Source organism: Dufourea novaeangliae, unplaced genomic scaffold (genome assembly GCF_001272555.1).
Source record: "Dufourea novaeangliae isolate 0120121106 unplaced genomic scaffold, ASM127255v1 scaffold78, whole genome shotgun sequence".
In the NCBI taxonomy this organism is placed as follows: Eukaryota; Metazoa; Arthropoda; class Insecta; order Hymenoptera; family Halictidae; genus Dufourea; species Dufourea novaeangliae.
The window spans coordinates 770,382-798,358 of NW_015373959.1; the positions used below are offsets into that span (position 1 = coordinate 770,382).

General features: G+C 36.3%; 1 protein-coding gene across 8 annotated transcripts in view; it reads left to right on the forward strand.

Moving 5' to 3' along the window:
* Nucleotides 1-27,977, forward strand: part of LOC107186411 (CUGBP Elav-like family member 2) — a 476,981-nt gene that overhangs the window by 432,818 nt on the left and 16,186 nt on the right. For 4 of the 8 annotated variants that reach the window (XM_015574265.1, XM_015574267.1, XM_015574268.1 and 1 more), the window contains 7 exons: nt 2,176-2,381; nt 9,811-9,939; nt 14,171-14,444; nt 19,403-19,495; nt 23,413-23,454; nt 26,533-26,562; nt 27,469-27,591. In XM_015574265.1, the coding sequence (XP_015429751.1) occupies nt 2,176-2,381; nt 9,811-9,939; nt 14,171-14,444; nt 19,403-19,495; nt 23,413-23,454; nt 26,533-26,562; nt 27,469-27,591 (897 nt within the window). The remainder of the gene's footprint in view (nt 1-2,175; nt 2,382-9,810; nt 9,940-14,170; nt 14,445-19,402; nt 19,496-23,412; nt 23,455-26,532; nt 26,563-27,468; nt 27,592-27,977) is intronic. The other 4 variants (XM_015574269.1, XM_015574271.1, XM_015574270.1 and 1 more) reach the window with 4 other exon arrangements.

The following is a 27,977-nucleotide window of genomic DNA, read 5'->3' on the forward strand; positions in this document are numbered from 1 at the left end:
AACCGGCTACTTTGCGTCGCTGCAGGAGACCCTACGCGACGCTCTGAATTTACATAAGCGGCTTTTCTCCGGGTAAAGCTTTTCTCTTGGTCCTAAACAAATATTGACCGGGCCACCTTCGCCTCTTCTCGCCACCTGTCATCGTCAAATGGTCCGTAGCTGACCAGGCGCGTTATACGCGGCGGACGCTTATTAAACGGGAAAACCGCGTGACGACAGTAGCAGTAACGTTCCTCGAGATCTCCAGCCTTATTAAGTGTAGAATTTTTTTTTTTTTTCTTAACATATTACTTAGTAAATCCAACGATTAACAGCCAAGGAACAATTATTAATGTTCGAACTACCGACGATCTATTATATGTATATCTATTTTTATCGAATCGGTAAACATGACAAACTTTTGAAAATATATAAATTTTCTAGATTTTTGCCCACGGCTTCACTCGCGTGGTTTTCGAGACTTGGCTATATTCTTTTTTAAATAAAACTTTTAAACTGAATTGTAGAAAAAAGAATAAAAAAGAAACAAAAAATATGTATTATATTATTACATTTATCCCCGTTTATTCGGACACCTTTTCGCCCCCTGGAAATGGAAATTAAAAAAATGGTGAAATTACTTTTTGGGCATTTATGTAAGTAGCATTTTGAAGCAAAAAGCGGTGAAGTATTACACTTATTATATGAATAGCATTTTTAATTAAAATGGAGTGGGATATCTCATCGGGGCTAAGAGATAGTGAAAATTCCTAGAAAATACATTTTACCCCTTTACACCCCTTTACACCCGTTCTTAGCGGATGCCTACGGCATAAAAACAACGCATCTTCCAAATTTCATGTTCCTAGGTTAAACAGTAAGAGCTGGACGTTGATGAGTCAGTCAGGACTTCTTTTATATGTATATATGGATAAATTAACTAATTCTGTCACTTTCGTATTGCAATAAAAGTTGTAAACAATTTGAGAAAATGCATAGTTGTAACAATTTCGTTATAAGAATGTACTCATCAATCATTTTGGCTGCTTGGTAGTTCCAATATTAAACAATTCAGTCACAGTAGCAAATAGACTTTTAAATTTTAGTGCGTATAGATAAGAAGCCTATTAATTTACCCTTACATCAGGATTAAAAAAGAAATCGCTACGTTATTCTATTAGAACTCTTGCTATTTTCCATGAATTTAAGGGTAAATTAATAGGCTTCTTATCTATACGCACTAAAATTTAAAAGTCTATTCATAGGCTACTGGTCAGTAAAGTGTTAACGATCGCATCAACTGCTCGATAAAATCTATTAGCGACTAGTCCGGTGCATACAATGTCTGAAACATTCATCGACATACCCTCGGATTAATAATTAAGTGTAGAGAATTTTATGTAATCTAGTTATATATCCTCATTAACTTTACGTTTATCATCTTTTTCTGATATGTTTTTGTAATTTGTCATTTGGTCAAACATGCGTGATAACCTTCGGTTAGGGTGCGGTCTAAGTCATGGTAGTAAGTGATGCAAAAATATGAAAATTGTTATGCAAAAATAAATTAATAGTACGAATTAAAATTTCGTGATTTTCATAATTTTCGTAATTGGGTAATTACTTTTGTAATTAATTAAAAATAGTTATATTGCAAACGCAAATGCGTATGTATCGGATAAATTTTCAGTGTTGGATTTTATCAAAAACTAAGTCTCGTACGAAAACACAATATTCCCCACATTGGGCTAATTTTAAATTGTCTACAAAAGCGAAATGCAGTAGAAGCGCCTGCATTCAAATAAATTTGAGAACACGAATGCGAGGATACATAAATTTTGCGGATTAATTTCTTATAAATAATTATTTCTCCGAATATTAATCTTCATGTATATTGAAAAAAGAGAATACAAATATTAATAACAGAAATAACAGAATAAATATAATACATAGTGCAATTAAACGCGATTTAGTAAAGAATTTATGGATCCCAAGTTAAAATTTCAACATAATACAGTTAAACTACTACTTCAAATACAGTAGAAGTTTACTTATTTACACGAAACAAGAATAAATAAGAACCCGTAAAAGTGTGAATCCCTATGTGACCACCCTGTATAAATAACCCCACCTTCTTTCTTTAACTATTTCTAGAGAAGCAAACGTACTAACGTTATCACAATTTCTTTGTTCCAGAACGCAAGCTGTTCGTCGGCATGCTGTCGAAGAAGTTCACCGAAAACGACGTTAGGAACATGTTTAGTGTCTACGGAACTATCGAAGAGTGCTCGGTGCTGAGGGATAGCACCGGAAAAAGTAGAGCCTGTGCCTTCGTTACCTTCGCTAGTAAACAATACGCGATCAACGCCATTAAAGCTCTTCATCATTCGCAAACAATGGAGGTTAGTAGAACGGAGCTTCAAGAATTTTTGAAGAAAAAAGAACGATCTCCCTTTAATCTGTAGATAGATCAACACACTATTTTGCTGCAGAAAAGCTCTTCTTTCCATTAAATCGCGGAAATCGATTTGGAATTTCAAATAATGAATTATATCATTTTATAATCATTTTAAATAACGAATTTTAAATGAAATAATTGTACAGCTTCTCAAAAAACAAGTAAGGGACGATTTCAGACAGAATTTAATGCGTATATATCGTTAGGTGAAGTTTCATGGCAGTATAGACATGTACAGGGTCCAGTTTAAATGTCAAAACTTCGGGAGCATGTTGAAACCCAGTAAACTAAGAAAAAAAGGCCTTTAAAGATTCACTCGTTTTTGCTCGATTTTGAAGAAAATCTCTAAACAGGAAACAAACAAGTTTTCATTTCTTTCACTTATTTGTGTTGTCGTCAATTTAATGAAAAATCAAATTTAAATATGGTTTTAATTAATTTTAGTTTAAGATTGTTAAGCAGAAAGTTTATTCGATGCTAGTCAAATCAAGAGAGCAATTGACAGATTGAGTCATAGTGATCCAATTATCATCAGGAAAATTTCTAGTAACAATATTATCAGTTTTCTCAAAATGGAGTAAAAATCTCGAAAGGACTTTTTTTTTAGGTTATCAATTTCCTTCACGGTTCTGAACTTTTGACGTTCAAATTGACGACACCCTGTATAATTGTTATATCCTTATAACGTATTCAATAAATAAGTGAAGATTGTATCGTGTTCATAGAAAGTACAGGAGTCATAACTTTTAGAGCTGTAAAATATGGCCAGTTAGAAACGTTCACCTCATCGATTCCACTCGCGATTTTATCTTTTCATTCTTTTGTTTAATTCTTGTGACATCTGTAATTTGGATAACATATTTATTTAAGTTTATTTACTTTTTTATATACGTTATCTGATTCCTCAAAATTATACATCGCACGTTGTATTCCTACGTATCTACATTGAGAATTTGCTACGATTTATTGTGTTATTTTCTTTTATCTCTGTTTCTATAAATAATATCTTTAGTGTTCCATAATACAGATTTCTCTCCGTACACGTTAATTAATTTAAAGGTTTCATCCTTCGAACATTCCTTTCGTGCTGTTGTTATCAAATTATTCTCTACTCCTCACGATAGTACTCTCAAAATACCAAAACTGCTTCCGTATTTCGGAATGATGGTATTCGATAGTAATAATATAATAAAAATAATAATTATTTATTTACGGGTCTTTACCCTTCGGTAACAAAATACATACAGTAATTGGAATACATAGTTGATAACGTGTAACGGTACATTCACCTTACACAATTTTTCAATCGTATAAGTGAGTACAGTTGATTTCTGAAAAGAGTTTGGGGATGTTGAAAACAGTCAATGGAAGTGCTTAACGGTATTAGCAGATTTACAGACCCAATCAATACAATTATATAGTCCAGACGTGGTACAATAATTAATGGTTTATATGGAACAGATCGTTATGCCTGAGATATCTAGATTGAGTCTTGAAGTTTATTAGCTCTATTAAATCTGGGCATATAATAAATCCGTTTACTATTTTATAAATATAAATTATGTCTGCAGTTATAAGACGCTGTTCAAGCGTGACCATCCCTAAATGGCTCAGAAATGGCTCAGAAATGGCTCATACATAGTTATAACAAGTTCTGTACATAGGTTTCCCTAGTTTATTAACTAATATTATCCATGTATCAATTCGAGAAAAATGTCCAACATATGTCCACTCTCCGAGAGTTGAATGAGAACAATTGTTCTAAGACGCAGTGTCCACCTACCGTGAAATACTCTCGAGAGTTCCTCGGGCAAGTTTCACTCTCAAATAGACACCTATGTACCTCTAAACGCTGAAAGAATCATCGCGTTTATCCCGTTCGAAGTGAAATAAACAAAATTAGACAGCCAATGGTGGAACGAACACGCACGCATAGAGGAGTTGGCTAGGAGATGAGAAAACGAGAGAAAGAGGAGATTCGTTAAGAGTGCACGGCTCGTTTCTTTTCATAGCGGTTCAATGAGGTCGTCGGACATTGGCTCGGTGCCACTATCACCCGAGGAAACTGTCCGTGCATCCACAACCCCGGCAGTACACTCGCCTCGGCTCGATGATATACCAATTTAACTCCGGCTAACCGAAACCGAGCAAAGAAAAAACTGCTGAACGAATCAACGCCCCGATGATTCGAAACGCGCGACTTTTCCGACGTTTCTTTTCTTGTCCCCGCTGACACGGACCTCTCTAGGTATTCTTCCCTCCCCCGTTCGTTGCTCGTCTTCATCTCGTCCCGGTCGATAAAGAAGTGTTTCGTCTATCGATGAGTACAGTAGAAGCTCGATAATTGACCATTTCGGGGCTGTAGACGGCCAAAGGAATCCGCACATTTTGTAGAGAAAAACCGGTCCCTGTCAAATTGGCTCAACTTTTATTGATATGTTGTAGATTTTAGACTCCTGCATAAGAATTTCTATGTCCCAGACCGCTCAATCTTCTATTTTTGTGTTAGAGCATTTTGAACCCAGCGCAAGGGGGCCGAAAAGGATTTCCATTGATACAATTTACTTTTAAATATACAGGGTGCTTCGTAAATATATGTCAATACTTCGGGGGGTAAGTTTACAGACTGATATAAGTGAAAAATGTTATCTGAACGTATGTCCTATATACTTTAGTTTTCGAGTTATGGATAATTAAAGAAAACGTTCGAAGTGCCCACCTAGTGCCTCAACACACACTATGTACTCTTCACACTCACCTTCGTTCTTACTTTTACTTTCAGTCACCGCACATTCTACAGTAAATCCTCGATGAGTGTTTGAAGGCTCTTTGACACTGAACATTAAGTATTTCATAAATTAATGGCCATATTCGACTAAAACAAATACAATTGGCTTCAGAATTCAAAGTGGTATCACTGCTAAACCTCATTAAAAAATCAGCGTTACATCTGGTGATCTCTCCTTGTCAATGCCGAGGAGGTTTCGTACACTCATCGAGGATTTACTGTATTCATTTATGAAGATATATTCTGAATTTAAGAAATAACGTAATACTGTTCAATAGAAAACCCTCATTGGCTTTGTAAAATTGATCATCAATGTCGATGGAATTACCCCAGCAAGCCAGTATGAACATTATTTAAAATAAAATGTATTTGACTGATATCTCCGAAACTGTTCAGTTTAGCCCAAAAATGATGTAATACTCTTGCATGTAGTATTTGGCGCTTTATGGAAATTTCGAAAGAAATATTCAGCATTCCCTTTAAATAACAGAAGATGAGACCGTTGTATCTCGATAAAAATGTAACGTACCAAAACATATACATATTATTGCATTGTATGTCCTCTTTGATGCCACGCAACTTTTGTTTTGAAATATTATTTGATACACTAATTTACGAGTAATTGAGATGGTAACGTTAGGTGAATCACCCTGTAGGTATATAATGTTGTAATATTGCCGCTATTTCTGTTTCGATTTCGGAAGGAATCCGATAAAAGTTTCAGCGGATGTATCGGGTAATTTAATGTAACTATAATGGAGGGAGCAGCTAGATGGGGTGGAGAGGGGAGACGGGATGGGGGTGGGGGTCTTCGTACTGAATTCCACACACTCTGCGGAATTGTTTCTTCCCGTTCCACTGGGATACACGCCTATGCGATGCACTATTTCGAACAGTGAAAGCAAATCGTGCCAAGGCATGCGGGTACGTCGGCAATTCCATTTTGATATCATGAATATTTCCTGTCGCAGGTTCCTCGAACTTGCTCGTCGTGGTTCACTTAACTGGCACGATTTCATGCTTCCGATTCCCCGCGTAAACAGCCTCGCGTTTCGTGCTCTCGTTTATGAGTACACTCGCGTATTGTAGAAAACTCTCTGAATTCCAAATCTCGCATAATTATTACATTATTCTCACAGCGAACCCGTGAATCCTCGCGAATGCTGTTTTTACCGGACTGAGAAATTGCAAATACGATTGATTTATTTGTTAGCATCTAATCCAATGTTATCCATTGTGTTTTGTTACGGGATGCCGTTGAAACATTCTGTTACATATTTCATTAACGTATTTGTTATTCCGTCCCATACTTTCACGATAGTAATAAAAATCTAAAAAAACTGTCGGATGATCGAATACATATTCGTCACGAATTGCTTTGTGAGTTTCAAAAATTTATTTATTTATTTATTGAATCAAAATTTGAAAAAATTTATTTTTTTATTGATAAGACCCATTAATGTACATAAAGTGGGTTGTAAGCAAGAGAAGACGCAAACGTGTAGAAAAGAGGACGTGTCACCTAAACTTGCAAAAGTTTAAATGCAGAATTTCGGAAAGAGTCAGTATTACTCACAAAAATATCTAAAACATTGCAAAACAAATTTGTAGCAATACATATACGATTTACAAAATCAGAGTCAGCGAAGACAAATGTGTAGCGATGTGAGAGAGGCGTTCATGAACACTCAAAAGATCTCATTGGTGTATAAAAATTTATTAACTCTAATAATTGTAGCAGCCAAGAATACCATTAATTAGCTTGAATAGGAAAAGCAGAACAGCTAGTCATACGAAATTCAAAAGAGTTAGCTCATTCATGGTTGGACTTTAGTCGTGATCCATAAAAGTCATTTTTTGACCTAACTTAAAAGCAGCAAATCTGAAAAGTCTATGCTGTACTCCCTCAATTAATTACTTTTAGAAATTACTACTAATCGGCACTGTTATCACGTAAACGATAAAAAAAACATTCATGAAATGTATGAAGAAGGTGTCAACAAGATTCGAATGTATCTAGCGTAGTATCGGAGATTTCGATCACGTGATTTTAATGTAGAGACTGTGCTACGTTCTGGGCAGCCAAAGGCAAAAGATGATTTCACCCTTGCATACTGCGGTATCTTGGGTCCATTTTAATCTAAGATTTCAGAAGCACCACACTCTACCTTACAGAAACTAACAGAAGCGTGTAGCTGTTTAAATTAGTATTTTATAAGAAAATGCAAATAATTTAAGAAAATTCCTACCAAAACACCATCTAAAGTCAGATGAGTGGGGGTTTATGTGGACCCATGTCTTCTTGATCATCAAAAATATCTGTCTTTTCGATCATCGAAAATGTTTGTCTTCTGAGGGCTAAGGCAACTAATTGTCATAACTATAGTACTCCAAATGGTATTTATTGTGTTGTAATCGTACACCGATGGAATACTTTGTCGTGTTTAAACAGCAAAGAAACGTCAAAACTTTCTGTTCAGTCTAGTAGAAAGTAATCGATCATGGCCCAATTTCTTCTAACAGAAGTCGATCTTGCCGTCCGTTGATCCTCGTTCTTTCCACTCTTCTTGAAAAACATACATTACGGTCATAAATTCATATACAATTAAAATGCTTATATATGAAATTCTGGGACAAACAAAATTAAAAATTGTGTGAAGGATCTTGATTCTCACTAACATGGGAATACCCTGTTTTCTCCCATTTCGAATTTGACTCACTTTCGAAGCACGGTAGTACATCAAGTTGTTGGTGTTCGTGAAATATTAGGTGTAGACGCACGATAATTTCAGAGATATAATTAATTGAAGCTATATATCTTGGTGATGTGCGGCCAATGTCTACCTCTTCGAATGAAGTTACAATGGCGTAGGATGTTAAGCGAGAACCGCTGATCTGTTCGATGTTCAGTTTCATTTTCGATAAATTTCAATGAACTTTATTCGCTGTTTCTTATCGTGACTGGTTCGTCCAACAAAAATGTATACGTGAAAATCACAGTGAGGGAAAGTTAGGTGCTTCCCTTGCTAGAGTCGTACGGACCGTCTAAACTACTATTTCATTGAGTCATCCGTAAAGTTTCTAGCGATTTGAAGAATAAAACCGCGGCCTGTAGCTTTAAATTAACTCTTATTTTAGTATGTTCCACTTCCTTCTACAGCTTCTTATTTTTCAAGTTATTTCATTTCACCAGTTAATAATTTATTAATTGTCCACAACTAGATATTGACAAAACTAATTAATGATAAAATATATTAATGTAACTAATAAGAAAATATAATGTTAAAAGTTATGTGATAATGATACGAGGGATGTTTTTACAGTTCTGCGAATTGTGTTATAATTTGTTTATTTTATTCCTTTCGTCTATATTACAGTACAATTTTTCAATATAATTTTTGTTTAACTGTATGCACTCGTTCCAGCACGAAATTAGTGTTTTTAGGCCATCTGCAAAAGCTTTTAGAGTTTCTTCATTAAGTCATTTAAATCCTGAAATCGTCCATGACGTAGTGGTTTTTTCAATTTTGACAACATTTGATAGTTGCTAGGTCTCTGATCAGGCGAATAAAGTAGATGTGTGAGTAATTCGCAGCGCAATTCGTTTAAAATTATTTTTAAGAAAATAATGGCTCTTTGAGAACTTCCGACTTCATCCATAGTTGCAAAATTAACACATAAAAACACATCCGTGTTCGCCAAGCGGCTAAGTCATTCTGATCGGCATTGACTAATATCGTTGGGGAAACTTGTCAGGTCATCTATGTACTTGAAATCATTCGTCATTATCCGTGCATTATTCAGGCAGATCGCAAATCCCAGAACTTTGGAAACAACCCTCATAGAATGCCTGTCTGATGAGATACCTATTATTGATCATCAGTCAGAGGGATCATCTTCTTCAGTGACCCTGATTGTAGTGATCTGTCAAGAATTTTGGAATTTTGAAAATAAATTTGCGAGATGAAGTAAATGACATAGGCATTGCGGTTTTATATTTCCTATTATTGACCATCAGTCAGATGGATCATCTTCTTCAGTGACCCTGATTGTAGTGATCTGTCAAGAATTTTGGAACTCTGAAAATAAATTTGCGAGATGAAATAAATGACATAGGCATTGCGGTTTTATATTTCCTATTATTGACCATCAGTCAGATGGATCATCTTCTTCAGTGACCCTGATTTTAGTGATCTAACGGGAATTTAGAAATTTTGAAAATAAGTTTGCGAGATGAAGTAAATGATATAGGCATTGCGGTTTTATATTTGCTATTATTGGCTATCAGTCCTAGGAAACATCTCTTTCAGTGAATTTCAGAATTTTGTATTTAATACTCTCGAATCAGGGCCAACCACGGATACAGGGATTTCACTATATTACCCTTTTTTAAAGCAGTGAAATGTAACAATGTATGTATAAAATCCAGCATATTGTACCATCAAATAGAACTCGCTTGCAGAGAGTCTATTTTACGACCTAGTCGTATCATTTCCATCTACATTCTATGAAAACTCTTCTCCCGTCGAATTCGTTGCGTAGAAACGTATAAATTTCATGGACTTTTATATTTTTCCTGTTCCAGGGATGCTCGGCGCCGTTGGTAGTCAAGTTCGCAGACACGCAGAAGGAAAAGGACCAGAAGAGGATGCAACACCTTCAGACGAATCTTTGGAATATAGCCGGAGTCAACATGGCGCCGCATTACCTGACCGTCTGTACCTTTTAATATTTCACAACCGACCTTTTTGCCCCGCTATCAAAGAGCAGCCTCTCCCCCCCCCCCCATTTGCATCGCGAATGAAATACTTTCTCCATAATTTTATTTTCCCCGGTACCTGAAAAATTCGACGCGTATTCGGCGGGGGCCGTTGCGCACCGTGAAAATTCTCCCTCGATGTACGAGAAAAAAGACAGAGAGATGCGTCTTGGAGATCCCCTGGGCCTCCGTTTCGCGCAAAAAATTCTTTCACGACGCGAATTCTCATCTGCTCGCGATTCACTGGCGAAATTCTGAGCGATTAAATCGAGGCACACCGTGCACGAGCATTATAGCGACGTATAATTTTTCTTTTCACATGTATACAGGGTGGACCAGAAAACGTAATCAACTAGATTATTCTACTACTAGCTTTTCGATTGAAATTTTTTTTGGTTAGTATAACATGATTCAACGAGAGCTTTAAGATGATTGTAACAATTTTATTTTCAACTCTGTTTTCCAAAGTTTTCAAGGTCACCTTCAACTTTTAATAGATTAACCCTTTGCCTTACTACATCGAGTCAGAAATGTGACAACGATTTCAAACTGAATTTAGTGAACATGTATATTATTCGTTTCCTTTGAGTCGACGTGAAATACTGTTTCGCTGGCATTAACTTTTAAGGTTTATGATAAATGTAACACTCGCTATAAGAATAGAATTACTTTTGTATCTGGGAAAATATTAACGATAAAGTAATTCTTGAGAGTGAAGACGTAAAAACAATCGTATGGCTAGGGGTTAATAATGTTTTCACGCCCATCTTTTAGCGGATACTGGGACGAAGTCAGCAAGCATCTTAACAGATATTTTTTTTCCTTCTATACCAAAGAAACATTAAGAAAGTACCATTTACCTTAACTGAAACGATGTTCAAAATGGTGTCCATCAGGTGCGACACACTCGCGTAAACTATTAAGAAACGACTGCGTAGTTTTATTTATGACGTCTGGAGTGATGGTTAAGCATGCGAATAAATTTTCGATCGAACAGGTTGCAGTAGAATAAGCTAAACTGATCGTGTTTCGTGCCTCACCTTGTGTACGTATCATTTTTCTATTCTTGGATGGAGCATCAATAGTAATGATATTCAAATACCTGGGAGAGTTCATCTAATAAGATTTATAACGGTCCGTTAAAATTGCATTTTCTATAAGTGGAGCTGTTAGACGATTCGTTTTGCATTCTCTGCTCCGTCTTCTGTAATTTTCACGGTGGTTAATATGTGCCGAGAATATAATCGTTCTCTCGAATTATACAATTCTGTCAGATAGAATGACGCGCATTTTTGATAGACGTGACACGAATTAAAATTTCAGTGTCAATCCATCCACCGAACCTCTGAATACATTAATGTTATGTTATATTAAAATGTTCGTGGAAAGCATTAACCATTCATGAGAACCCATTTCTAATGACTAGACTGCGAATTTAGAGACAAAGTGACATTTTATAAGGTAATACATAAAGGCAAGAACTAAAATTGGAACATTTTCCTACCCTCAAAAATATCTGCTTGGTTTCAAAATAAAATAGAAATAATCGCAGCTTTCGATGAAGGTTTTGTGTTTTATTGTATTTCGCAGAGCTGTACAGGCTATAAATGCATAAAATTCGGTAGTCTACTAATGGTAAAGCCATTACTGTCTTTCGAGACAGCTAACATTTTACATCGTTGCGCCAATAATCCCACAAAACGAGAATATTACATTAATGAATATAAAAAGACGAAAAATAATTAATTTAGTTGGAGATATAATTCTATTTTCTTAGTAAGTAAACTGCAGATTTTCTGTACAGGGTGTAACTGCAATAGATGGAAGAAACTTGAAGGGGTGATTCTAAGTAACAAAACAAGAAAGAAATCAGGCGTTACAAAATTGCGGTTTAACGTTCGATTTTTAGTTATACAGGGTGTTTACGAAATGATGATACGATCCGAAAGGATGTGATACTACATGCAAAAATAAGTCGAAAATATATTTAGAATAACATTTGTTCGTACGATGTTTCGTTATCGAGAAAATCGAATTTGAAAATCTGCTGTATACACGTGCAATTGAAGAGGACTTGGCTAATGTGTCCGTTCATAGCATTCTGTTTCTACTTATTGTCCCTGAATACATACGTACGCCTTAGATTAATTGTGAAAGTTAATTATTTCTTAAACGAAGCATAGCATCGTATGAAAAAATATTGTTCAACATTTTTGACTTATTTTTGCATGTAGAATCACCCCATATATTTTTTCCTATTTAACATCTTGAATTTATAACAGTCGTAATTAAGTGAAACACAATAAAATAGGAGCTACACGAATTGCCACACAGACCCTATCTTGTTCTTTGTCTAGTAAATCAATTCATCTAGGTACTTTTTAATTCTTGTTCCCGTAAAGTTTAACCCTTTCGCTGCTAGTGGAACCTATAGACGTTTTGAAATTCCGTTCATTTTCACCGACAAATATTGGTGCTGTGTTCTCAACAGCGACTGCTACAAAATACTTGTTATTTCCATGATTTTCAAGGGCATACTATTGCAACTGTTGTCACCTTGTAGCTTGAAATCTTGAGCAACCGTTGTCATTGACGAAACGTTCTTTTGGTTTGCAACGTCAATCACGGTTAGATATGTATCTGCCGTTTGCTACACATGCTTTATGTCGAAATCTACCGCAGCGACAGGGTTAAATTTGATGTATCTTCTCGCCCTATCGGTCAATGAGAATAACGTAAGATTACGGAGAAGGAATGAGGAATATCATTAACAGGGAATGTTGTTTGGAAATAACTGTTTTGGTCTTCAATATTTTAAGGAAAAAATATTCAAACTGGTTAAACAATAGTATATTACTAATTGGTACACGCAATATAAAATTTGGTAACTATTCGCAATACTTTACGGAAAATTAATTTTTATAGATCATTTTACAGAAATTCGAATCAAACGGAAATTTTATTACTTTATTAAAGATTCTGCGGTGTTCTAAATAAAACACAAACCGCATTAAACATTATTAATTTTTAAACACCACACTAGTGTGAATTTTCACCAGCGAAACATTGTTTCGTCTTTTCATTTTCAAATTTGTCATTTCATTATAACAAATTTTTCTAGTTAGTAAATGATTTCTCACTTTAGCAATTGTTACATTGAATTTCTAAGAAACTTTTACCTTACAAAAGAGTTCAATTTGCTTTTCTCATTAAGTTTTTATTCGTCAAAAATTCAGAGTCCCAATCCGCACTAATGTGGTTCTTACGTATGCTGTGGTCCGGTGTGGTTTCTGAGGATTAACCCCTGCGCGCTACCGAGTTAATTCGTCTCAAAAATGAAATGAAATTGAACAATATATACATACTCATTTATGACGATGATACTTAATTTGAGCTATTGAAAGCCTTAAGGGTAGTAAATTAGTTGTTCAATGTTTTTGAGATATTTAGAGGTTTAGAAACATATTCACATAAATATATCCGGGTACACTGATTGTACTGTCTACGATGACATCATAATCAAGGATGATAATTATACAGAGTATACTGAGTGTATTTAGACAATTATATTCATATAGATCAATATTAGCTCATATTGACATGACATATTTAACATCTTTTGTTGAGTTACCAATGAAGCTACGCATACAACATTTATGCATCAGATAGACTGAGGCTACAGCAATGTTCCTACGACGTTTAAAAAATTAACTTACACCATTAATACTTTCAATGGTTCATTTGTAGGATACTGCTACAAAAAAAAAGGCGTGTTTAGAAATGAATATTCGATTTCGGGTCAACTTAGCTTGAACAATGCACAACAGGATTAAACTTTCTTATTGCAAGATCCTAAATTTCAAATACCGTAAGTTGAAGTATCTTTGACCCAGTCAGCGTTAATTTTATCCCAACGTCATAAAATGATCATTTTCGATGTTGCAGTTCTGCAAACTCTTAAATTGATCTTTACGTGAAAAGGTATTTCACGTAAAAATACCTGCAAACGAGCTGCAAAATCCAAAATGATCATTTTGGGACAAAGTTAACGCTTACCGAGTCAAAGTAATCCCAGCTTACAGTAATAGTTTCTGCTGAAGGTGCATAAAACCTGTAGTTCAGCAATAACTTTCATACCCAAATAAGGTAGCGCACTCATCCAGGCTGATCGTGTCTTTGTTTACAGAACGACACGCCTACTCTGGCGCCCACTTCGTTGCAACTGTTGCAACAACTACAGGCGACGACCAGCGCGGCGACACCGGTAGCGGCAGGTGCGGGAGCGAGCGCCCTGTCGAATGTCCAGCATCAATTGTTGTTGCAACAACACCTTGGTCTAGGCGCTGCTACCCCGACGCACGCTGCTGCGCCCGCGGTCCCCAGTCCACCTGAGATCAACCCAGCGAATCTACAGGGTTTGGCCACCTTAGCGTCGTTGAGCAACTCCGCCGGTGAGTATGGTTGGTGTCCTTTTCATTTACTTTTTACGTTCATTCTCACCTCTTCGTTTTCCTCTAACCCTTTCGTTACGACGTTGTTGGCCGTCAGTATACTACTACCACAGACGAGATATAAGAATAGACCTAACATCTTATGGGACTTACATGGTGTCCCACGAATATCACGCTGGTTCGAGCGCACCTCTACATAAAAGTTTTCGATTTTAGGAACTACGTTCGACACCGTGATAACGCACAGCACACACACACACACATCCGTGACTGCATATAGCTGTTCCGTCGTAGACCGAAACGACGGTATTAGAGTTGGACGGTACCGTTATTTTTTATTATTTTATTACCTTCGTCCGGGCAGTTTATACATTTTCGCAACCAGCCCTTGCAATTTAACTTCGTTCACAAGGAGAATAATAGACAAAAGACTCGAACATTTGGTCTGCAGTCCGCCACATGCGCATGGTAACTTGGGACCCATCCGCGCCGGGCCTTACCGGGGCGCGCTGACTCGCAGACTATACAGCCATAAACCCTACCGCGTTGGGAGACTCGTAAATTCGTCGCGGTCAACTCGCACCGTGACCACGTGCGCGATATTTTTCTAGCGTCCGCTTCGCCCTGAAGGAGAGGTTTACCACCTCCACGTCACTTGGAAAAACCGAGAAATTTGCCTTCCCCTTCAGGGCATAACCAATAAGGAGGCGAGTTTTGGTAACGCCTTCAGCGAACTTGGAGGAAGCGCGACGTCACACGAAACTCGACAGTCATTCGAAAACTGACACTCGTACTCGAACATTCACTCGTACTCGTTTCGACAAGAGTCACACAGGCTCAATTCTATTCGTAAACATACTCTCGCAATCGAACATTCACTCGTACTCGAACAGTAACTCGTATTCGAAATCATACTCTCGCAATCGAACAATCATTCGAAAACATTCACTCGTACACGAACATTACACTCGTATTCGAAAACATTCGCTTGTACTCGAACAGTAACTCGTACACGAACATTCATTCGAAAACAGTCATTCGACAACATTCACCTCACGATTCGTCAGCTCCACCGGTCGAGCAATTATATTAGTTATTCTTGCTTAAAGAATATTGAAACAGTTGCCTAATATTAATTTGGCGGACAACAGTCGCGACTGTACGCGTACCACGACGGTCGAGCCTGGAATTTACAACTCCAGGCGGATTTGAAAGAGAATCCACGCGGACGGACGCGACATAGCGATACATTATTGCCCCGGTTTCGCTAGCAAGGAAGGAAATACTGAAATGGTACGGGGGCTTCTGGCGCCCCCGAAGCATGGGACAGAAAATTACATTGCATGTTAGGTCTATTCTTATATCTCATCTGTGCTACTACCCATCTACGGACCAATTAAACCCGCTGACTGCATTTGCCCACTACAGTGGACGCCTAGTTTATCACTTTGGTGACAATTTTTTGAACGTTTCTTGACGATCGGCAGTACGAAAGTTCTTTAAATGACATGCAAACATTAGAAAAACGGTGTTATTGCGACCATTAGTTCGTTATTTATTATGAGCAAACACATTCTTTATAAACAAATCTTTTTTAATGTTTTAAGTAATATTAAGCCTTTGACGCCCAGTGTGACGTATACGTCGCATATAGAAAATCATAATTCCAGGGGTTTTGTCGTGGAAATATAGATGAGGTCCACGTATTGGGACCATTTTTGAGTAAACTAATACCGAGAAGTAATTCCCCCCCCCCCCCCAAATAGTGCGTAGCCAATGTTACCGCAGGAGCTCGCTGTCAGACTAGCGCTCTGATTGGTCGGGGGTTTTTTTTTAATATCTCGTTAACAAAACCTCAGAGAACATTTTCGCTAAGGAAAAAATTGTTTCAAATCACCTCATAAGTCTCCCACTTCCAGGTCTTCCAACATTTTTGTTATACCCTGTATATGTCTATGGTCATACCTAACGAAAAAGAACGATAGACGTTGTTTCGCCGTCTCGATAACTTCACAGAAACCCGCTAAGAACTCGTGATTCGTACACGGCACCGACTACTTGACACTGAATATTTAGTACCTATTGTCTCGCTGGAAGTTTCGCGTTATCACTTAATACGTTCGCCTCCCGCGGGTACTAAATTATTGACCTGATCGCGTCGCTTTCCCCGCCACGATGCATTTCGTAACTATTCGCGGCCAGGCCATGTTAACCATCCCGTATATTTTCCCGCACGGTTGTCCGCGCGATAATAAAATTTCCCGTTTAATGGGTTCGGGAAACACGCCAGTGGAATGATAGATCGACGGTGGACGCGGTACCATTAACGTTCATATTAAAACGCGTGTTTACTGCTTATTGCCGGGAAACGTACGGTTAAAGCCGATGACGCGACGGATCTTGCCCAACCATCTCGTTGGTGTCGGTTGCAAAATGACAGGATTGTTTGCAGAATGTTTGTCATCTTTGACAGCGCCTGGAACAAAATTGCGTCAGGTTGGTCATATACGGAATGTCGTTTTCACGAAATGAAATTTTAACCACGCGTTGTTTCCGTGACGCTATTTAACCATTTTAACGGTGGCACTTTGTTTCGGAAATATGTTACCATTTGATTCTGTTATTCTAATAAAAGAAATATATTTTTCAATTTTTACTAAAGTTGCAATTCTTATAGCAGAAGGTTTCTTTACTTTTTCACTTGACAAATATACTCGTCGTTAGGTAAAAAGTGGTCATTTCCTCTTGACGAGTATACTCGCCAAATACTGTTAAAGGGTTAAACGCTATTTCTCTGGTTGTTTGTTGTGGATTATCTCCAATGATATCACTTTAACTCTTTCATTCCCACTGTTGCCACATAGCTACATATTTTACATTACGAAATGAAATATTAATATCATGTATTTTTTCAAATCTGTGAGTATAAATATAATAGTAATAGTACTTTCTAGTAATTTGTAAATGCTATGGCAGAACTTTGAATGTGCATTTAAAAGTTTGTCGGTAAAATAAGACATTATTGGGCCTTTGTCTCTTTCATTTGATAGAATTCAAATGTTGAGTATTGTTATGAATGCAACAGAAACTTACAAAACTCTGCTTTATTTAAAATATGTCAAGAGGTTTTATTGATCAAAGGTAGGAAAAATTGGGTCTCATTATGTATAGTAACATTATTATGAGAATTATTATATATCGTTTATTATTATAATAATTGTGATAAAAGTAAAAAATTTGTCAAATGGCAACGAATGAAGGACGGCCCGTCAGGCGGCTTCAGAATGTTAAAATGTTCTTGTAAATCACTTATATGTCATGTAATATACACAAAAATATAACAAAATGTTTCTTTTATAATTTTCAAATCGTGTGGGAATGAAAGGGTTATACGTTAAGTTGAAAAATCACTAGCCTTGAATTTCACGAACGAAATAAGTTGAACTGTCCTCACATTCACATAACCATGTGCAAATGCTATATTAAAAAGTCACACGAATATCTGGTTATTCATAACGACTGATAACAAGGTTTTAATATTTTTATGATAAATTTGATTTGTATTCAAAACACGTGTATCACAGCGTATTTATTCTTCTTCTTTAACACTCTGACTGTCGTGTCACCCAAATATGGGTGACACGTACATTGCAAAGAGGCTGGATTATTTAAATACCCTTACAAAATTTTTTCGTAAAATTAATATCGCAATATAATTTAAAACAAGACCAACAGCCTCTATTAACTAAACACATATGTACATTCGACGATTTATGACTTAAAAATCGAAATAGCGATAAGCGTGTCTGGCTACATACGGCCTTTATCACTGTAGCAGTCAAAGTGTTAATATGATTCAAAAAGTCAAAGATAGGATAAAATTTAGTGGATGCTATTGGCCCGGCAAATTCAAACTCCGGAAAAACGACATTTCGTATGGACCAACCTAATATTTTTCATCCACCACTTCTTTCGTTTCCTGTGTTCGCTTGGCAGGTTTATCTGGAGTTTCTGAAGCTTTAGCGATGAGAGCTTTTATCGGCCGTTTTTCATTACTAAGATGAAAAATGGTTGAAAATGGCCAACTGCAGAGAGTCATTGGAAATGTAAAATTTTTATGTATCATGTATCTATAGGGATCTAAGGGATCTTAAATACGTAGATCCATTATACGTATGTACTACATATGTATAACGTAGCAACGTCTATTCTGTTGACCCTTTCATTGGCAAATTATTTAACAACTACAAAAAAATATTTATTCGTATTTTTGTCTATATCACACGACATATAAATGATTCGCAAAAACATTTTAAAATTTTGAAAGTGTTTAATCCCATTTTTTATTCGTTGTCATTTGGCAATTTTCTTAATTTTATTATACATAATAAAACCTACTTTTCTCACCTTTTATCAGTGGGTGACTGACAAACCCTCTCGAAATATTTTATAGAAATCAAGACTCTATATGATTTTTCTTTTGTATTTCTACTAAATCAGAAATAATACTGATTCGTAGGAACATTAGTATATATTTCTACTCAAATTAATATTCACTAATTCATACAAATTAGTGAAAAATTATTAAGGCAGAATTCCATGTCATCGGGTTTTAAGACACAATTACAATAGAATTTTTACGCATGCGAGTGTTTATCGTATTAGTCAAAATTATTTAATGTTTATATCGCTATGGTATCTGTGAAGAGAAATGATTTTCTTGAATATAAGTGGCTTTTACATTTGACAATATCGGAAACGTAAATACGTAAAAGTTTGATATTTCCAGCGAGGCTAAAAAGTGGCAATTGTATAATATTGCCGTGGTTACTTTAAAATTTTTCCTTTTATAGATCTTTAAAATTATTCGAAACTTTAAACTCTATCTCAACCTGCCCTGATCATTTTATACGTTAGTAACACGTTATGTAATCTTTTTTACATATTCCCCACTAAATACGTTGCAGCGAACGCAGGAGTCTCTCCGATGAGTATGCAGAACCTCGTCACCTTGGCTGCCATGACTGGCGGGAACAACAACCTTCAAGTGTCGCCAAACAGTGAGTAGCAAAAGTTGCACGGCAGCACAGTGTAGAGACCGCGGGAACCCGCTAGATTATATATTTATTTTCATGCATTGTGTTCACCTCTCTACCTGTAGAAAAGAAACAACAGTAATCGCCTCGCAAGGAAGCGTGCTTTCGGAGAGGTTCGCTTGAACGTGACAATTAAATCTTGAATAACAGCATGCATCCAAGCTGGTTCAAACGAAATATGTATTTGATGAACGTGTGTGCGGATTTTAACAAAATTTTCACGTGATTAAAACGACAACGTGACTTACGACGATATTTGACACGTGTCCCGGTATATTAGTCCACGATTGTAACAACAAAAGTGTCCTGTATTGCGTGTGTATATGTATGTGACTCGTTGAATGGCTCAATTGTATCATAGAAACCGCATCAAAGTACAAGGTCTGTCCCAAAAATAACCGAACGTTTTAAAAATAATGAAACACTGTCTTTTCAGAAAAACTATTTTATTTTATTCAAAATACATTCGTTCTGCAGCAGATACAACGATTTGCACGGTCAAGCAATGTATCAAATTACTGTTCTACGTCCTTTTGTGGCATGTCGTTGAGAACCCTCGTCGCAGCATTTTGAATGTCTGGAATATCATTGTAACACTTTCGTTTCATGGTTCTTAATAAGCCATGAAAAATAGAAAATAATCAAGTAACCGAAAGTAAGTCAGTAACAGTCGATTTGATGTAGTTTTGTGTCCTTACGAGCACTTTATCACGTTAACTGCGACAGTGAAAATGGCCACACATAGTCAGACACGCTTTACAGAGAATCCTCGATGAGTGTTCGAAGGCTCCTCGGCACTGAGTGTTCAGACGCAGACCTGGGCAAATTTTATTTGAAATGATAATAAGAAACAACTATTTGAAATAATTTATTTCGGAACTTTATTTTCAATACTGTTATTTCAAAATGAAAATATTATTGATTCATTTGAAATACGTAATAACAATTTCAAATAATGAATTATTTTATTTTTATATTTCAAATTTGGCAAAAGAAAGCATATTCAAAATAATATGCATCAAAAAGATTTTATTTCAAGACATCTTTCCTGCAAGTTGCTTTAAGCAGAATCCATCTAATATTGTCGAGAAAGAAACTAATTGTTCCAGTGGTATGGAAGATGGAAAAGGAGTGTTACTCTTCAGAAAAATGTCAATAAACAAAGCTCAGACCCAGTTACCTGATATAATTTCCAAGACCAGTTTCACAATTATTTCTAAGAATTATTTCAACTGATTAGAAAATAAAATTACATGTTATTTGTAATAACATTTCAAATAATGTTATTTCAGACGTGATCACAGGCATGGAAATAATTATAAAATAAAATAACATGTTATTCGAAATAATATTTCAAAGAATATCATCTCAGAAGTGCCCAGGTCTGTTCCGATGTTATACCCGCCACTGGGGTGAAACCAGTAAAGCGCAGAAAAACAAATTTATGAGGTGTTGACGACTTTTCACCTACCACGTAAAACCCTGAGCACTCACCAAGGATTCTCTGTATTCCGTTTTTAAGTCATAAATAGTCGAAAATATACGCGTTTAGTTAATACATGTTGTTTGTCTTGTTTTAAATTATACTGCAATATTAATTTCACGCAAAAATTTTGAAACGATATTTAAGTAATCTAGCTCTTTGCAATGTACGTGTCACCAATAGTGGGGTGACGTGGCAGTCAAAGTGTTAATAATGTCTTTACTTCAATTCTTGAACACTAGCTAATGCGCGAGGAACAAACGTAGCGAAGTTTTAAATGCTTGATCAAAATGCAATAAAAAGTATTTTGATGATCCCAGCTCATTTTTCGATAATTATTTCGAAGATTTTGGCTAAATTTTGATTGCTTCACACACTTTCTTGATTACTTCGACGATTCCTGTTCTCAGATGACCTGACTCATTCATCGTCGTTAATGTCTTCTCGACCCGCCCCGAAACATTTAAATCAGCCGTAAACTTGTGTCCAAGATAATATATTATCGCCATACACATTTTGTATCAATTGATGTGGTTCGATAAATAAATTACCTAGTTTAAATTGATGTTTAATGCCAGCTTTTTGTTTCAAGCTCATCTTTCACCAGTGGACAAAAAATACTGTCACTTTGGGTGCTATAACTTGGCTGCTAATGATCCAAATGTCATAAAACTTTGGCACAATATTAATCAAGGATGTATTTCTCGATGACAATATTTTCGTGTAGATCCTGTTAACTAGTTTTTTCTTATTTTTAAAAAATTCGGTTATTTGTGGGACAACCGTGTATGCATCTGTTTGGTTTAATCGTAGACGGTGGTTGAAACAGTTGCGTAAATGACCGTTAATAATTGCTACATAAACATTCTGACTGGAACAGTTATACAGAACCGAAACGATGTTGTAAATTTTATGGTAAATTCACACGATTCGTAGCGTTTCATAAATATAAACCAACCGCATCAAAAATTTAATGACATAAGATTCCGGTGCAGAATTATAATACAATACTGGTTCATTTTAGACGGAAACGTGAGTGGTAAAAAAGTAAATTTCTGTAGAACCAAAATTCAACGTGAACAATAAGCTTGACATAAGAATACAGATCGAGCTTCATAAATGTATTTCAACCCTAAATACAATCGAACCCCTTAACTTATGCGTAGGATAAACGCATTAACGAATGAACACTCAAGAGATTTTATAAGTATTATAGTTGAATTTTAAACGATAATAATATTAATATATATTTAGCGTATGAAAATGAGATATTTTAATATCTGTACATTTTTATAACGTATAGATTAGAATTTAGAACATTGGTAAAGTGTAATTAATTAAATTAATAATTAAATAAATGAACATTGCTAACCAATAGCGTGAAAATTGTTTGAATATTAAACAAAGAATTTAAAAAAATCAACGTTTAATCACTTGCTTATTTTAATAACTTAATGTACTCGGTTGTACATATAATGTTCATTCACTGTTCGTGTTGATTTACTGGTGCATCCACCCAATTTAGTAATTTATACAGTTGCCACTATTTTAGATATTTCGGAAAACTCTATCTTCTTTCCTTGCTACATTTGAAATTTATTCATCCATGGACAGTATGCAGTGACTCCTCGATGAATGCGACACGAACAACGGTGTTATTCTTGCCAGTGGTGGGGTCTCCCTCTGGAGCCAATCAAAACAAACTAAACAGAAGCTAAGCAGAGATTCAGCTTCCTGCAAAAAAAAATACATTTATGGGGGGCTGAAAACCTTTCCGCCTTGCCACGAATGCTCCGAAGCAGACTCGAGTTTGTCGCACTCATCGAGACATTACTGTAGAACTGATACAGAATCGATGTTAGAACCGTAACCGGAATCGTTATACGCGTCAATTTCGGTTCTTTATGACTGTCACAGTATGTAACGGTTCTTACGAAACTGTTTCGAGAACCGTGAATTAATCGATATAAAACAGTTCTTGACTTCTGATCCCCAAATGTAACTTCCGTTGATATTGAAAACTTAATCCAGGCCACGGAAGTTCTTCCAGGGTAACATCAAAGTATGTTTGTTTGTGTATTCTTTCTAGAGAAAGCACGCTGTTCTTTGTGTGTGTGTGTGTGTGTGTGTGTGTGTGTGTGCGTGTGTGTGTGTGTGTGTATGTATGTGTCAATGTTCATTTCGTATCGTTGTTGTATCGTCGAATTAATTCTCTGCTCGAAGACACGCCCACGGCAGTAATCTTCATCGAGCAATGGCCAACATTGCCCGACGAATAATCTTGTATATCGTGATGGGTAACAGCCATAAGTAAATTTCGCCGAAGTTTACGTGCTGAATATGTAAAACATGTCACTAACTCCGCTTGTTAATACCGTGAACGTGTTCTGTGTTTCAGCGTTAAGCGGACTGGCGAATTCGACAGCAGGTATGTCGCTATGTACGTGTCGCATTGCCTGGTATAGTATTAACAATTACTAAATTAATTTCGATCGTTTAGACGGTTTCTAATCTCGTTCACCGCTCGATTATATCGCTTGTCAATCGACAGACATTACGTGTGGAATGGACATGCATCGATGAGCAAACCAGTCTCGTGCCCGTACAACTCGTTACGTGTTTACGATCAGTTACTAATCGTATATACACTGTGGGATGACTTCATTTTTAACATTATACCTGTTTTTACTGGTTACATTGAACGAGCTATTGTAAAATATGTGGGGAATCTGCATTTAGATTTTTACTGTGTCAATGAGGATTTAATTTTTTCCCGAAGGAATGGTAAGAAGTTGTAGAAACATGGGCGTATCTATGTAGGTTATTAGTAAGAGGGGAGGGGGAGGAATAATTTCATAATATTACTTCAAATAAATTTGAGATTTATTTTTACATACAAAATATTACTTAATATAATATTTTTCTCCTGTGGCGGCGGAGGGGGCGCAAAATCCAATTTTTTCTCCTCTGGGGTAAGGCAAAGGCCACTTTTTAGGTTAGGTTGGGGGGGGGGCAAGCGCCCTTCTCTGCCCCCCCAGCAATAGCGATTGTTCAGTTTCATAAATATTTTCGACGAAGAAATATTATACACATAATAGAAATAATGGTGCTTGGTAAAAGTCTTGTCATACTAGGAACAAATACAATAATAATAGAACTAATAATACATCATGAAGAAGCATTGAAAATAGTAGAGTTCGTATAATTATTCAAAGAACTTACTTTTTACTAGAGTTCCCTTTCTCTTAACACTATCGAATCCGTCATAATGGCAAATTTCAAATCTCTTGTTTCACGATCCTTGAAATCGTAAAGGCCGCTTTTGTCGGAATTCATGTTGACTTTGAGTTTATTACAGATTTTACATTATATTGTATTATACGTGTTAATACGTGATACATTTCAATTTAGTATTGATTCGACGTTAGATAATCTAGTATTAACCAGAAAGATGAAAATGGTACAAACACGACGTGTGAACGAATGCAGGCGTCATTTTGACCCTTACCAAAAACTCCACTAAACGTAGCCTTGGGGATGGAGAATTGTACAAAAAATTTTATAAACGTGCAATGTGTGCACATACGGCATTTATTATATTTAAAAAAAACTTGATATATTAAATAGTTGTGATTGATGAATGACTTTAACGAATAAACCTACACGTTTTCAGTGTACAAAACATCAAATAGCAAAAATTCGAAAAAATGTAAAAATAATATTGTAAACAAAATAATATTTCAAAGTAATCGTCGTACCTATTACAATCGAACATTTTGCATCAAATGTTTTAAAATTCTTAATGCAAAGATTTACAAATACTGGCCATTGCCATTGTAACAAAGTGATCTTTCATTCGCCGAACAAAATCAATATAGAGAAAATCGAATCAAGAATTTTCAGGTGACTCTATACCGTCAGAAAATGCAGATAGTAAAATAAAATAAAAATAGGAAAATAAAACGGTCATCCCTGGACAGTGGTATACGACTAGCAGTCCATCCGCACGTAAATCTGTGCATTTTACCACATCTCTCTTCCTACCAGCCTCTGTCTCTCTTTATATTTTGATTTCAATATCATCGCGTCACCCAATGACTACTCTACTACCTCGGTCGGAAAGTATGAAACTGGCCGTTTTTCATACTACGATGTCAGACTACATCAGTTTCAGTTACGGTTCTTAAATCAGTTGTATAACCATTATTTTTTGGTTCTATACAGTTTAGTTGTATAAGTTTCAAAACAGTTACAGAACCGATTCTCATAACGAATGTACAGAATTTTAAAGTAAATGATCACGACATATTACGCTTATAAACTACTGTATACATATAAGCATACTTTTTGTGAAATATTGTAAAATTTTAGTTAAAAATTTATATTCACGAACGCCTTTTATATTACAAAACAATTGTATATACACAAATGTCTACATAAGAATTTATTTCCTTATTCATAACAATTTTCAAAAATTTTACTTATATGTACATAGTAATCTATGGCTGTAATATGCTGTGATTCCATTTACTGTAGAATTCTGTACAATCGTTACGAGAATCGGTTCTATAACCGTTTTAGAACTTATATAGAACCTAAAAAATAACGGTTATAGAACTGTTACGGGAGCTGATACAATAACCGTAACGTAGACTGACATAGTCTGAAATTTAGGTTCTTCATAACAGTTATTCAGAACAAAGGTTCTTCAGAACTGTTTCCAGAACCACGTTGATTGCCACAGTGAAAAGGGCCGTACGTATGCGTTTAGTTAATAGAGACTGTTTGTCTTGTTTCAAATTATACTTATTATATTTACAAGATGCTAAATGTTCCTGTTTAGAAATTGAATATTTCTTTATGTAATTTAATGGCTCCGGTCTACGGCGACCACAATGGTAATCAACGTGTTAATCGATACCATAACAGTTTTCAAGCCGTAGTTCACACACAAAAAACATGTACCTATAATTCTTCTTCTCATTCATTTTTTTTTTTTTTAGACAGAATAAAACAAATTAAAATTCAAAATCATATTTATCAATTATTCTATAATAAAACGACCCCAATACACTAGGGGGTTGAAAAAAATATATACAAATAAAAATCTGTGCCTCGAATAGTTAACGCGGCAGATTGAGTAGTCGGAAATCCATGAATTTACGCCCTCATAAAATTCGCACAATACACTTGATCGACTGTCGTGTCTGGCTCCATTGTCCGACGGACCTTTTCCTCCTCCCCACCCTATTAACGATCATTTTTAACCGAAATTGGTCACCCGTGTCACGATCGAGCGATGTCCGCCATATTTGCTCGGAAATCATCACGAAGATCACGTCGATTCCACGTTCCTCGGGATCCATAAAGATATTTTGTTTAATTTTTACTCTCTCTCTCTCTCTCTCTCTCTCTCTCTCTCTCTCTCTCTCTCTCTCTCTCTAAAATATCTATCGTACCTCTCATGCGGACGCACGTGTCAGCGTTTTAATGTGCACATTTTTTTTTCCGTGCGTAGCTGTCCTTCTTGGAAAGAGCGGAAACACAGGTGAGAAAGATACCATTGAAGCTGGCTCTCTCGTTCGTTCGTTTCTTCCCTCTTTCTTTTTTTTTTCTTCTCTATCTCTCTCGTTCTCTTTCTATCTATTTCGTTCAACGTGTCTCTCATTTTCTCTGGTAATTCTGCTATCATCCTCGCTGTCTCCTGTCCCGTATGCACCAACCATAGAGACATGTACATACATATTGCATCACACACTAATTCGATTTGTAATTACTTGTTGGCCGTTTAATCGATACAACGAACGACACCCAGTGTTGTAGGGGTGAACTGCTCGTCGTCCGTTCTGTATTAATTAAAGCTTGATACCGGTGTGCATCGTTTCGTAATGATCGAAATGTTGCGCAACGAAGGAGATCCGTTCTTTCCGCGATCAGTATTGGAAATATAATTGAATTCGATGAGCTACGAGCTTCCGCTTCTGGAATACCCCAAAAACTTGAATAATTATCAGGCATCCCGGGGGCGGGATCGAACAATTCTCTCCCTCGAGGATTAATTTTAACAATAATCCGTGTCCTAGTAAACCGTTGCGCTCGCCATCAATGTATTTAATAGTTTAACGTGATCGTGTACGCAAACGCTTTCTGTATATAAAATATAACCAATTAGGGGCACGCGTGCGCGCGCGCGCGTGCTTATTCGCATTATTAACAAGTATACATATATCACAGTATAGTGGACGGTAAGAGAGGTTTATTTTTCGTATACATATATACTTTTATTTTTTTTCTTTTTTTTGGAATTTTTTGTCGGTGTAGCATGAGGCATGTCAATTCGGGGAATTATTTTTCAAACGTTGAAATTATTGTTAGTCGTGGGTACGGCTGTAGCGATCGTGGATCAATCGTCGGTTAAATAATTGCTAATTTGTGATCGATTTCGATTTTCAAGGGTCCACCGGCGGTAGTCTCAGTCCTGTGACCTCTTTAACGCTCAATTCCCTAACGGGGACACCTTTGAACGGGCTGCAGGACTCGTTGAACAACGCCTACTCAAGCTTACAACAATACGCAGGTCAGTGTTATCGGTCTCGTACACTGGTTAAATTATATAAAACGGCGAGCTATCGCTACTTGTTCATACCACTTGCGCATCGATCGTGAATTGTGTTGTTCTAACCGTGTGACTGTGCGCCTTAAAGCTCTCATTGGAAAGACGACGGTGACCATGGAAAAGAAAGAATTGCATAGTGAGTAACACGAGTGGAATGCCTTGAATTCGATTCTTATACGATAAAACACCGGGAACATTTCAGTTTTCTATTCTGCTTCCGTTGCACCTGTTTCGATGATTACTCGATCGAGCGGGGGATACAGTAACGCAACACGAAATTCGAGAAAGTTGTTTCACTAGTCACAGAAAATTCTGAATGAGTAAATTGGATGAGGATGGAAAACGAT